Genomic DNA, 13105 nt, shown 5'->3' on the forward strand with positions numbered 1-13105 from the left:
CCAGGGAAGACGGACAGGTCAAGGAGGTGGGATGCGGTTAGTAGGTAGGAGATGGAGGTGCGGCTTGGGGTGGGAGGAAGGGATGGGTGAGAGGAAGAACAGGTTAGAGAGGCAGAGACAGGTTGGACTGGTTTTGGGATGCAGTGGCTGGAGGGGACGAGCTGGCTGGTTGTGTGGTGCCGTGGGGGGAGGCTATACTCTCCTCTCCACCTATCTTCTTTTCTCTCCATCTTCGGTCCGCCTCCCCCTCTCTCCCTATTTATTCCGGTTCCCTCTCCCCATCCCCCTCTCTGATGAAGGGTCTAGGCCCGAAACGTCAGCTTTTGTGCTCCTGAGATGCTGCTGTGTTCATCCAGCCTCACATTTTATTACTTAATACCTGTCTGTATTTCACCAAATCAACTTTATCACTTTTTACTTACATAACATTCGGCAATAGGTGTACTGTAAACTAACAGTTTGTTTAATGCAAAGAGCTCTATTGCTGGTTATTTGCAAACTGAAACATTTGAAAATTAGAGGTGTTGGGGCCTGGCTTGGAATAATTTATGGATCACCTTGAGGGTACGCTGGTATGATGGGTTTTTTTATGGCCTTATTGACTTGTATCACTTTAGTAATTCATCTGTACCCTCTGATTCCTCCAATTGTCTACCCTACTTAGATACCTTCTTTTTCCAAGGAGATTGTGGCCTCTTTATTTGCTCCTAAAGAACCATACCGCAGTGGTTTCCAATTCCCTGCTGAAGTTCTGATGAAAACCCTCATGACATTTTCAAAACAGCAGTTGTTTTTCTGGATTTCCTAACAATATTATGGTATTGTCCTTCGTGAAAATTATAGGTAGCAAATTCATTTTATGAAACATTGCTAAGTTCCAACAGGAAAACATTCTGCACCCAGCAGAGCCAGAAGGACTGCTGAAATGCTGAATATAGGTTTCTAACTCTTCTCAAACAAACACCAGACCAACACGACCAGGTACCTAATTTGCCATCATTCTCAACTCCCAGCTGGATACTCAATTTTATTTTCTCTCTCCTTTACATCCTCCCTCATAACTAAATATGTTTCTTTCTTCTCAGAGACTAATTTGTAGCATTTACCAATAAAATTGGGAGTATTTTAATTGGAAACAGTGGTGTTTCAGTACCTTTTAGACCAACTGTGCACAGAAAGAATGTTCAAGTATGACATGTAAGCATCACAAATTAAGAAGACATCGAGATGAAACAATATTAAATTATTCCAAAAGACTATGCATTGTGTTATTTGCCCAGATTGCAAATGAAAACAGACACTTTGCGCCAGTTGTGCTGGAAGATCCTTGATCCTAGAAATAGATTGTTGGATGTGGATCATCCTCTCCGGTTACAAACATGGGAGATTAAAAAACAGAGATGCAGAAGCAGACAATCAGGCCTCAGACACAAAGCTATGTGGCTACACTTACCAGGCTCAAGAGAACGCAGGAGGGTAGTAATAAGCTATTTTGTCTAATTCAAGAAAATAGCTCACTGTCACGGAAACTATAGACCGATTATCTGCATTATTTTTATTTTATTATGAGAAGACACACTGATTCTATTAAATATTTATAGATATTGCACTGCATATTGCCCTTTATTGTGAAGTAGAACAAATTAGCTCTTTGTTGCTGGTCTTATCTTAGCATGTAGCTCTCAGTCTCCCTTGAAAACATGTTAGTGGGGTGTACACGAAAGTGACTTTGGACGGGTTCAAATCAGCTGTCAAAAACATTACAACCCTCAGTTAGAGTATTATATAAACTGATATTGGGCAACACAATATACTCTGGCACACAAAGGACATCAGGTCCTCTTACAGGAAGGCTGGATTACACCGAACGAAGGAGATATCCAGGTGAATGAAAATTAGAAACAGACTCCTGCACTTGGCATCTTTAATCATCACTTTGACAGTTTAGTCTCTCCATTTGTACTCGTTGTATCATTGCTCTTAAATTTAGTGAATTCCTTTCCACTCTCCATATTTTTTATGTTGCTAAAACTGCTAGAACTGTACAAAGTAGATTTTTTGATAAAATGTGATGAAAAGCAACTACAAAATATGCATAATATTCGTACAAAGTAAAGTTTACTCAGTTAGAAAAAAGAAAACACAAATAAGGAAGTAGAATTCAAAGGTTACACTTGGTGAAAGTCAACTTTTTACACATTGATCAACTTCAATAATTAACAAAAGAATTTTAATTAAATGGTAAAGTTAGATACCTGTATGCAGTAAACATTTGATCAAATAAGGCTATTCATTCACTATTGCTTACTGAAAGTGAAACCTTTGATGCATTATGAATAAACAGGGTAGTCTAACAGCATTACTATACCGCTTCAGCACATTCACCAGAGTAGTTGCTGACTGGATTATATTTAAATACTTCCAGTTCATGCACAGCTTGAGGGCTAATTATAAAACAGAACTGGTTGACGTGTGGGATTGGCAAGATTCTTTACCGTACAGTTCCTCCTACCCTGACCAAATCATTAACATCATAGAGACATGGGGTTACATGGAACAGAAATGTACCTTTCAGTCTAACCATACCGACCAGATATCCTAAACTGATCTAGGCCTATTTGTCAGCATTTGCCCATGTCCCTCTAAACCCTTCCTATTCATGTACCCATCTAGATACCTTTTAAGTGTTGTAATTGTATCCACCTTCACCATCATAGCTCATTCCATACATACACCACAAGCGACATGACAAAGTTACCCCTCACGTCCCATTTAAATTTTTCTCCTCTCACCTTTAACCCTCTAGTTTTTGACTGCCCTAACCCAGAGAGAAAAAAAATTACCTTAGCTATTTACACTATCCATGCCCCTCATGATTTTATAAACTTCTATAAGGTCACCCCTCACGGTCCCTGACGCTCCGGGGAAAATAGCCCCAGCCTATTTAACCTCTCCCTGCAGCCTCCAATCCCGGCAACATCCTGGTAAATCTTTTCTGAACCCTTTCATGTTTAACATCTTTCCGATAGTCAGGGAGACCAGAATTGAATGCAGTATTATAAAAGTTCAAACCAAATTTTTGCTTTTTATTGATCTGCAACAAGTTATAAACTATGAAACATTATTGCAAAAGTATAAAGTTAATTTTTTCCACGAAAGATATATTTTACAGCATGCCTCACTGGAAATCCAGCCTTGACATTCAGAGTTATCATGAAAGTTAAAAGATTTTAAAAAGTACACAAAATTCCCCAATTTACCAGTCTTTATACACAGGTTGACAGAAAGCACACACCAGGTTTCTTATCAAGAATTACTGCTTATCATAAGTAAATAGCTTCTTACCACAGACAAATAACTCTGACCTGTTGACATATAACGCTACTAGTTAAAACACCCACCTCTTCCCATTAACACACATGTATAAACATACAGCCGGACATAAAAATCATGGGTGCTATGGTTGGAGGGAGACACTGGCAAGGCTGTCCAATCAACCTCTTTCACAGGGTTTGTGACGACAATCTTTTTGGCTCAACAGGACATTACTCCTCAAATTCTCTTTTCCAAGTCCTTTTAATTGTTTGCAGGGGGCACAGGCATGAGTAGTTCACATTTATAAAAGAACTTGGTCTTTTTGATTACGAGTCACGGGTTACAGCAGCTCATGAGGGGAAATAAACTGGCTGTCTTGAGGCTTGAGATTTTCTTTAACACCGAGCCATAACAGTTCCTTCCCTTCCAGAGATCCAAAGGCTTCTGTCCCCCACATTTGGACACTAAACTGCAAGGTTTTGTAGCAGTTCAAGGTGACAGCTCACCACCAACTTTAAGGGTGATTAGTGATAGATGATAAAAATCAAATAAATAACAAGTATTTTAAAAAGTCAATTACAGGTGAGGTGACCACTTTGCTAAATAGTTCAGTTCTGTTGATGTGTGATTCCAAGCTACTTTTATTAGCCAATTCAACTCTCTATCCCATTCAGATGTGTGTATTTGACCTTCTACACTGTTATGATAAGACAAAAGGAGCAAAAGTTTATATCTTTACCAGTCACTTTACAGGCCTGTGGGTCAAATATTGACCAAAGACTTGAGACTTTGGCATCTGCTTTTCCCCCAACAAGAGAAGTTTCCAAGTGTAGGGATTGGGGAAGGTGGGGTATGGGGGCACAAGGAAGAAGTGGAGAAAGAGAGGCTGATTGGTACTTTGAATGGGAACTCAAAAATCTAAATCCCCATAGCCTAACGTTGCATCCCAGTTTACATGTACATGTTGATACATACTGTCTTAAAATGCAGTTTTTGCCTTTTAAGTATGAATTTAGCAAGCTGGTGTATCTCACTGTTGAGTATTCAGTCCATATAGAACCAGGGACTCACTTCAATTTTAGTTAAAACAAAAAATTGTTAGAATTAATCCCAAAACATTACTGGACAAAAGAGCAAATTACGTTGGTTTGTGAAGGTTTTGGTATGTTTGTTAGCAAAAAGATCTATTCATTCCCAGTTCTGTTTCAGAACATGAATTATCTAACTGGAAATACACAGATTGTCTGCATTTGGCAAACAGCGAATTGAAGCTACTCAAAATCTCTACCAATTGTTCAGACTGCTAACATCTGTGAGAAGCTATTGGAAAATTGAGACTGTGGGCAGCTTCAACCTGCTGTCCTTGGGGATCAAAAACAAATGAATGCAATGGAAAACTCTTCCTATAAACAGTAATTGTACAGAGACAGTGTTGGAGAAACTCAGCAGATCTGACAGCATCTGTGGGGAGAGAAACAGAGTTAATCATAGAATCCCTACAGTGTGGAAACAGGCTCTTCAGCCCAACAAGTCCACACTGACCCTTGGAGCATCCCACTCAGACCCAACCCCTTGAACACTACAGGCAATTTAGCATGGCCAATCCACTTAGCCCACACATCTTTGGACTGTGGGAGGAAACTGGAGCACCTGGAGGAAACTCATGCAGACACAGGGAGAATGTGCAAACTCTGCACAGTTGCCCAAGGGTGAATTTGAACCCACGTCCCTAGTGCTGTGAGGCTGCAGTGCTAACCACTGAGCCACCGTGCTACCCCTTAATGTTTTGAGCCTGATACGACTGTTGTTTGGAATTGTACATAGTTCATTCCTTTGCATTACAGGCACTGCAACACCAAGGTATACTCAGTCTAAAGACTCCTCAAGTCAATAAACAAAAGTATCTTAATGAGGTGTGTAAAAGTGATCGAATTGTTTGTAATAGCCAGTATAGACTGCATTTGTTATTAAATCTGATGGCCATTGACACTGCCTGGGATAAACATGGGCAACGGATGATACGGGAACCATACAAGTAAAAGTGACCACAAAGCTACTGGATTGTTGCAAGGATCTAAACAGTTGTGGGAAGTAACTGTGCTGTTAAATAAAAACAAAATGAGAAAACCTGCAATGCTGCAAATCTAAAATAAAAACAGAGTTGGCAATACTCAGCAGATCTGGCAGCTTCGATGAAGGGACAAACAGAATGAACATGCTGAAGCTAACAGAACATCTTCACAATTGAAGGTTGTTTGAAACCTGATAAGTTTTATTCTGTTTAATGATACCAGTTTGGAAGAACAAAAGGGAAGGTGGAATAGATTATATGATAAAGATGTCAAGGAGCAACAGGAAAATGAAACGATAATGACTGCAGCAAAGAAACAAAACAATTGTTCAGAAGGAGATAGTAAGCATTGCAGATGCTGGAGTCAGAGGCAATACAGTGTGGAGTTGGAGGAACACACAGCAGACCAAGCAGCGGAGGATCAGGAAAGTTGACATTTTGGGTCAGGACCCTTCTTCAGAAGTGGGGAGGTGGAAGGGAGTTCAGAAATAGATAGAAAGGAGGGATGGGGCTGGGTAAGGTAGGTGGGATGGTGATAGGTGAGTGCAGGTAGAGTGTGGTGGGGATTGGAGGGGCGGATAGGTGGGCAAGATGGACAGGTTGTGTCAGGTCAAGGAGGTGGATAAGAGGGAAGGTTAGTCATGGTGGCGCAGATGTCTACAAAACAGTCTCAGAATCTATGCTTGGTCTCACCAATGTAGAAGAGGCCACATTGGGAGCAGCAGAAACAGTAGACCAAGTTGATGACTGTCCAGGTGAACCCCTGTTTGATATGGAAGGTTCTTGTGCTTTGAATGGGATTTTGGGGTGGGGGGGGGGCGTAGGGGCAGGTGTAAGACCATAAGACAGCACTTCCTGTGATTGCAGGGAAAAGTGCCAGCAGTGGTGGGGTTAGTGGGGAGTGGGGACTGGTCAAGGACATTGCAGAGAGGGCAGTCCCTATGAAAGCAGATAGGGATGGGGAGGGAAATATCTCTTGGGTTGTGGGGTCAGATTATAGGTGGCAGAGAATGAGACATGAGATGCAGAGACAACATGACAAGCGACAACAGCTTCTAGTCGCCATCCATTTTAAACACCTGCTCCCACTCCCTGGGAGACGTGTCCATACTGGACCGCCTCCAGTGTCACATCGACACCAAACACAAATCGGGGGAAGCAACACCTCAGGAGTCCATAGCCCGATTATCTCAATATGGACTTTACCAATCAAAATCTCCCAAAACCCCAGCCTCATTTTACATCCAAGCTTCCCTCTCATCCCCACCTCCTTGACCTGACACCACCTGTCCATCTTCTCTCCCATTTATCTGCGGCTCCAAACCCCACCACACCCGACCTACACTCGCCTACTTTTCTCCGCCCCACCCCTCCTCTAATTGCCAGTTCCCTTTTCCCTCACCATTTCTGAAGAATAGTCCCAACCCAAAACATCAACTTTCCTTCCCCTCTGATACTGCCTGGCCTGCTGTGTTCCTCCAGCTCCATGCTATGTTATCTCTCATTGTTCAGATTGAAGGTGAATGACAGAAGGTTGAACAACTCTGCCCAAAAGCAGAACATGAAAGCAATGTACAGTCTGGCGCATTGGAAAACAAGCAGAATCCAGAATCCCAACCTCCTGAAAAAATTCCATCCCCTATTCCCAATTCCTCCGCCTCTGCCGCATCTGCTCCCACGATGAGGCATTCCACTCCCACACATCCCAGATGTCCAAGTTCTTCAAGGACCGCAACTTTCCCCTCACAGTGGTCGAGAACGCCTTTGACCGCATCTCCCGCAACACATCCCTCACACCCCGCCCCCGCCACAACCGCCCAAAGAGGATCCCCCTCGTTCTCACACACCACCCCATCAACCTCCAGATACAATGCATCAGCCTCCAACACTTCCGCCATCTACAATCCGACCCCACCACCCAAGACATTTTTCCATCCCCACCCTTGACTGCTTTCTGGAGAGACCACTCTCTCCTTGACTCCCTTGTTCGCTCCACACTGCCCTCCAATCCCACCACACCCGGCACCTTCCCCTGCAACCGCAGGAAATGCTACACTTGCCCCCACACCTCCTCCCTCACCCCTATCCCAGGCCCCAAGATGACTTGCCACATTAAGCAGAGGTTCACCTGCACATCTGCCAATGTGGTATACTGCGTCCACTGTACCAGGTGTGGCCTACTCTACATTGGGGAAACCGAGCGGAGGCTTGGGGACCGCTTTGCAGAACACCTCCGCTTGGTTCGCAATAAACAACTGCACCTCCCAGTCGCAAACCATTTCCACTCCCCCTTCCATTCTTTAGATGACATGTCCATCATGGGCCTCCTGCAGTGCCACAATGATGCCACCTGAAGGTTGCAGGAACAGCAACTCATTCCGCTTGGGAACCCTGCAGCCTAATGGTATCAATGTGGACTTCACCAGCTTCAAAATCTCCCCTTCCCCCACCGCATCCCAAAACCAGCCCAGTTCGTCCCCTCCCCCCACTGCACCACACAACCAGCCCAGCTCTTCCCCTCCACCCACTGCATCCCAAAACCAGTCCAACCTGTCTCTGCCTCCCTAACCGGTTCTTCCTCTCACCCATCCCTTCCTCCCACCCCAAGCCGCACCTCCATCTCCTACCTACTAACCTCATCCCAACTCCTTGACGTGTCCGTCTTCCCTGGACTGACCTATCCCCTTCCCACCTATACTCCCCTCTCCACCCAACTTCTTTTCTCTCCATCTTTGGTCCGCCTCCCCCCTCTCCCTATTTATTCCAGAACCCTCACCCCCTCCCCCTCTCTGAAGGGTCTAGGCCCGAAACGTCAGCTTTTGTGCTCCTGAGATGCCACTGGAACTGCTGTGTTCATCCAGCCTCACATTTTATTATCTAGAATCCAGATGTGGGACAGTTGGTGTCTGAAATTGTTAATCTCAATTTTGAATCCAGAAAGCTTAAAAATGCTGAAATTTAGGATAAGATACTGTCCTTTAAATTTGTATTGACCCTCAATGGAAGCCTGCAGCAGGCCAGGAACAAAGGTGAACATAAGAACAAAGTGGTAAATTAAACCAGTTGTCCTTACTCGTGTATGCTCCATGAGGAAAGGTTGTTCAGGCTAGGCTTGTAGCCATTGGAGTTTGGAGTATCACCAGACTGTTAATCCAGAGAATAACCAAAAGAACTGTGGATGCTGTAAACCAGCAACTTTGTTTTTGTTGCTGAAAAAGCTCAGCTGAGGAAGGGTCACTTGACCTGAAACATTAACTGTTTTCTCCATCACAGATGCTGCCAGACCTGCTGAGGTTTTCCAGCAACTTTGTTTGTGTTATTCCAGAGACCCTGGTAATGTTCTAACCCAGGTCCCCAGAATGGGCAGACGGTGGATTTTGAATGCAATAAAAATCTGGCATTAAAAGTCTAGTGATGACGATGAGTTGGAAAAACTTCTGGTTCACTAATGCCCTTTAGGCAAGGAAACTGCCACTCTTACCTGGTCTGGCCTGTGTGAGATTCCAGACACTCAGCACTGTGCTTGACTCTCAATTACATGCCACCCATTGTCTCCACTACTGTGGGTCATTTTCGTACACCACGTAACTCTTTCACCCACCATCCTTCTGAAATTTGTAACATTGTAACATGGCCACTGGGCAATTAGGGATGGACAATAAATATTCTGTCTAGTGTTCTAAAATAATCTGTCTAATGAGAGATTACTGGTAGTGAGTTTAACTGGAGGTCACCGTATCTCAGGTGTAGGAAGAGGTTTAAAAGCTGGGACCTTCACTGCGACCTCAGCCGGTGCAGAAATTGACTCCACGTTGTTAGTCTTACTCTGCTAGTCTCCCTTTAATACATAATCCATTGGAAAAACCAGAAAAATGTTAAATGAAACGTTTTTAATTTTAGAAACACTGCATCTCAGACAATGAGATAAAGATAAAGGTCACAGTTTTGGTATAAAACTTCTCTCCTTACATTAACAGCAGACTCTTAGAATTAAACAAATCATGACTTTTTTGAAACTGAAGATTAAATCACAACTTAACTAGGTCTTAAATTATGCCAATGATATTTGTTTCCACTGTCATAACAGTAACTATTTGTTTGCACAGTAACTTCCATACAAAAGCAGTTTGAGAAAGATAATTTAGTGCTCCCAAACTCCAATATTCTGTATTCCAGGTAGAAATGACATTTTCAGTGTGTGTGAAGACCATATCCTCACACCCTCAAGGCTGCAATGGTAAACAGGTCCAGATTATTTCTAAAGGCACAAACATACAATGTAAAAAGTGACCACAGCTGCAGTATCATCCCAAAACACTCGGCTTCGAAAAGACCTTAGTTTTAAAAAAAATTAGATAAGCGCCTTTTTAAAAAAAATGCGAGGGTGAACAATAGTAATGTTCAGCATCAGCTCCTGTGGTGATGTACAAGTGGCTATCCGATGCTCTGCTTCTCAACTGTAGAAAGCAGTCTTGAACACTTCCAGCAGCACTTCATCGGCTGTCAGTGGCAACCTGCTTAGTTCTGGTAGCTGACACACTTGCACAGGAATTTTCTTTTTTCTTCTTCTTGCTCTTCTGTATCATTTTTCTAAGAACAGAACAGTATAGAGATCAAATTTCACCAAAGCTGGTGTACTGAGAAAAAGCACAAATCACCTGTACAGGAACATTTTCTTCCTACATTTCCGTTTAGACATTAAAATTCAAATTATTTTTCCAATAACTATCTTCAGACAAATACTCCCTATTCTGATACATTTATATCATAGTAATCATGATAATTTGAACTCACTGTCAGTTCAGCACCTCATTACACATTCAACTCTAACAAATTGCTGGCATCCCAATTGGACAATGGATAATCTAAGCTGTCACATTCAAGCAAACTTTAATGCTACTTCATACTAAATTCTTCCATTTGATTTCAAACAATTACCACTGCATAATTCTCCAATGTTAAAGCAGACTCTTAGAAGTCGATATGGTTAGTCTCTCATAACGTCTGAATCAAAGTGATTACATGCCACCCATTGTCTCCACTACTGTGGGTCATTTTCGTACGCCATGTAACTCTTTCACCCATCATCGTTCTGAAATTTGTAACGTGGTAAAAGCATCCTTGATATTAGTAATTTTATCTTCACACTAGAGGCAATAATTCAGTAATACATTAAACATAACTTTGACCAACATTCTAGCTTGTAAACTCTCAATCATCCCATCCACTTGTAGAAGAGTACCTCTTCCTCATAATTCTGTACTTGAATTTTCAGGGGAGGAATGGTGTACAGTGCATTTTAAAACACATGAACACTTATGTTCACCGTTGTGAAGTCTTCCAAACCTACAACCTGATACAACACTCAGGAGAACAAACTGCAAATTCTCACTTCAAAATGAGATGGTACACTGACTAATTTATTTCCATTTCAGACTTACCAGAAATAATACAAACTTGTTAGTCATGCATGTAATTATATAGCTAGCAAGCTGAAAGGCACTCTTAAATTGTTCCTTTTAGAGGTACATGGTGAAATGAATAGGCCACACAAAGATAAATGGAAGGAGGCATTACTCTAAATACTGTTACCTAATTTCACATGGCTTGATCCAAAAGTAAATATATAAAACTTGAAATAAAATCTTACTTCCTCCTGGCAGTCCTTTCTATGAAGTAGTTTGGTGTGGTCTTGATATCTGCTCGTTTGATTGGATTTTTGATCAATCTTTTCTTTTGTTTACTGTAATGAAGTGGAGATGGTAGCCATTAATACAAATCAGTGGCAGTGTCAATCAATGCAGTAAGTGAAATAAATGTTTTTATGAAATGCACATTTGTACTAACAATGAGCTAACTATATGACATCTGGTTTCAGATTCAAAGCATTTTTAAAAATTGTAGCATCAGAAGGAATGAAGTGCAAACCCATTCTGGGGATTGCTACACCAATGCTGTTTTTGCAGAGACTGTTTGAGACACTGAGCTGCTACTTTTCTTCTATTTACATATTTCACAGAATAGTCTTGGTCTTAGTATTTTAGATAGATTATGCTGGAGAAAAAATACTCATGAAACATTTGATAATGTAATAGTTGGCATTTTTAATCTATATTTTTATCAATTATCTATATTTTTCCAACAGAAGCTCATCCACAACATTTGATTTCTGAACATCATGGTCAGTAAGGAGCAGAATCAATGGGTGTGGAGACTTTCCCCAAGTAAGGCAAAAGCCAAGTGAATATATCTGGGAGTTTGATTCAGAGTGGGAATCACTAGACAGACGACACCAAAAATGCTGTGAAAAGTCTTGGTTCCCCTATCTAAGGAAAGATATACTGACACTGGAGGTAGTCTAGGGAAGATTCACTAAGGTTGATTTCAGGTACAGAAGGAAATTTTTTTTGTGTATGAGGAGCAGTTGATTAAGTTGGGACTTTACTAATCGGAATTTAGAAGAACCTTACTGAAATGTACAGGGCTCTTGGGGCATGACATGGTAGCTGTCGAGAGACTGGTTCTAGACTGTCCCACATGGAGAAACAGAGGACAATCTCTGAGTAAAGGGTCACCAGTTAGGACGGGGATTCGGAGGAACTTTGTCTATCAAAGGGGAATGGAATTTGATGCTGCAGAGGGCTGTAAAGGCTGGGTCATTACGTATCTGCAAGACTGAGATATACAGAATTTTACAGTAAGGAAATAAGGGTTTATAGGGAAGTGGCAGAATAATAGCATTGAGAATTATCAGCTTAGGATGAATGGCAGAGGAGATTCAATGGGGCCCAACAGCCGACTTCCTCTAACATCTTGTGGTCTTTCAATTGCTAATATTTAGAACTTTTAAGGGTATGATATTTCTAGACGAAAGAAATAACAGTAACACCTACCCAGAGAACAAAATTACTACATCTTTTACTTCATAATCCATGACATGGAGTGATACTGGCAGTCAGCAGTTATTGCCCAACCTTAGTTGTCCATGAGTAATTAGTGGCAAGCTCCATTTGTGATTACAACAGAGTGGTTTGCTGGGCCACTTCAGGGAAGGCAGTTAAAAGTCAACTACTTAGCTGTGGGCCTGAATTCACATGTAGGCCACACCAGGGAAGTACAGCAGATTTCATTCCCTGAAGTTAAATGAATAGACTTTCATGACAATCCTGTAGTTTTCTGATCACCATTATTGGTACAAGTTATTTGCCTCAGATTTAATCAACCAAGTTTGGAAATCACACCTGCTATGGGAGGTTTGATTTACCATCTCTGCTTTACTCATTAATTACTAGGTTAAAAGCCCACTGTACTTTCAACAGCAAATGATATAAAAAGCCAAACAAACACTGTGCTCAAGAAAACACAGATGTCAAGACAAATATCAATTCTGATGTGTACAGTGATTTGTTATCCTTCACATTTGAGATAATACATATTGGACTACATCATCTGATGACAATAGATCAGTAACACTGATCTATTTTAAATTAATCAGTCAATTCTACAATTTTACAACTTGCACCTCTGTATAATTGGGTTTAAAGCATCAATTTCAATGTTTCAAAGGGTGAAATGTTGAACTAATGCAGTGGTATGTTATATCTAAAAACAAAATTGGTGGAAGAAATGGAAAACATGGAGATGCGTGATAAGTCTTCCGTCTACAATCTCAGCCTCAAAAGGGAAGCAAGCTATTTTCACAGAGAGAAAGATTCAACC

At 41.6% G+C, this 13105-nt stretch overlaps 1 protein-coding gene across 4 annotated transcripts in view; it reads right to left on the reverse strand.

Moving 5' to 3' along the window:
* Positions 1-8214: 8214 nt before the first annotated feature.
* Positions 8215-13105, reverse strand: part of ddx52 (DEAD (Asp-Glu-Ala-Asp) box polypeptide 52) — a 29482-nt gene continuing 24591 nt past the window's right edge. The window contains exons 14-15 of one of the 4 annotated variants that reach the window (XM_048557102.2): positions 11037-11129; positions 8215-9976 (exon numbers count right to left, since the gene is read on the reverse strand). In XM_048557102.2, the coding sequence (XP_048413059.2) occupies positions 9880-9976; positions 11037-11129 (190 nt within the window). In that variant the 3' untranslated portion in view covers positions 8215-9879. Of the gene's footprint in view, positions 9977-11036; positions 11130-13105 lie in introns of those variants that run through there. The other 3 variants (XM_048557101.2, XM_048557099.2, XR_009447297.1) reach the window with 3 other exon arrangements.

This window comes from Stegostoma tigrinum, chromosome 27, assembly GCF_030684315.1.
Source record: "Stegostoma tigrinum isolate sSteTig4 chromosome 27, sSteTig4.hap1, whole genome shotgun sequence".
NCBI lineage: Eukaryota > Metazoa > Chordata > Chondrichthyes > Orectolobiformes > Stegostomatidae > Stegostoma > Stegostoma tigrinum.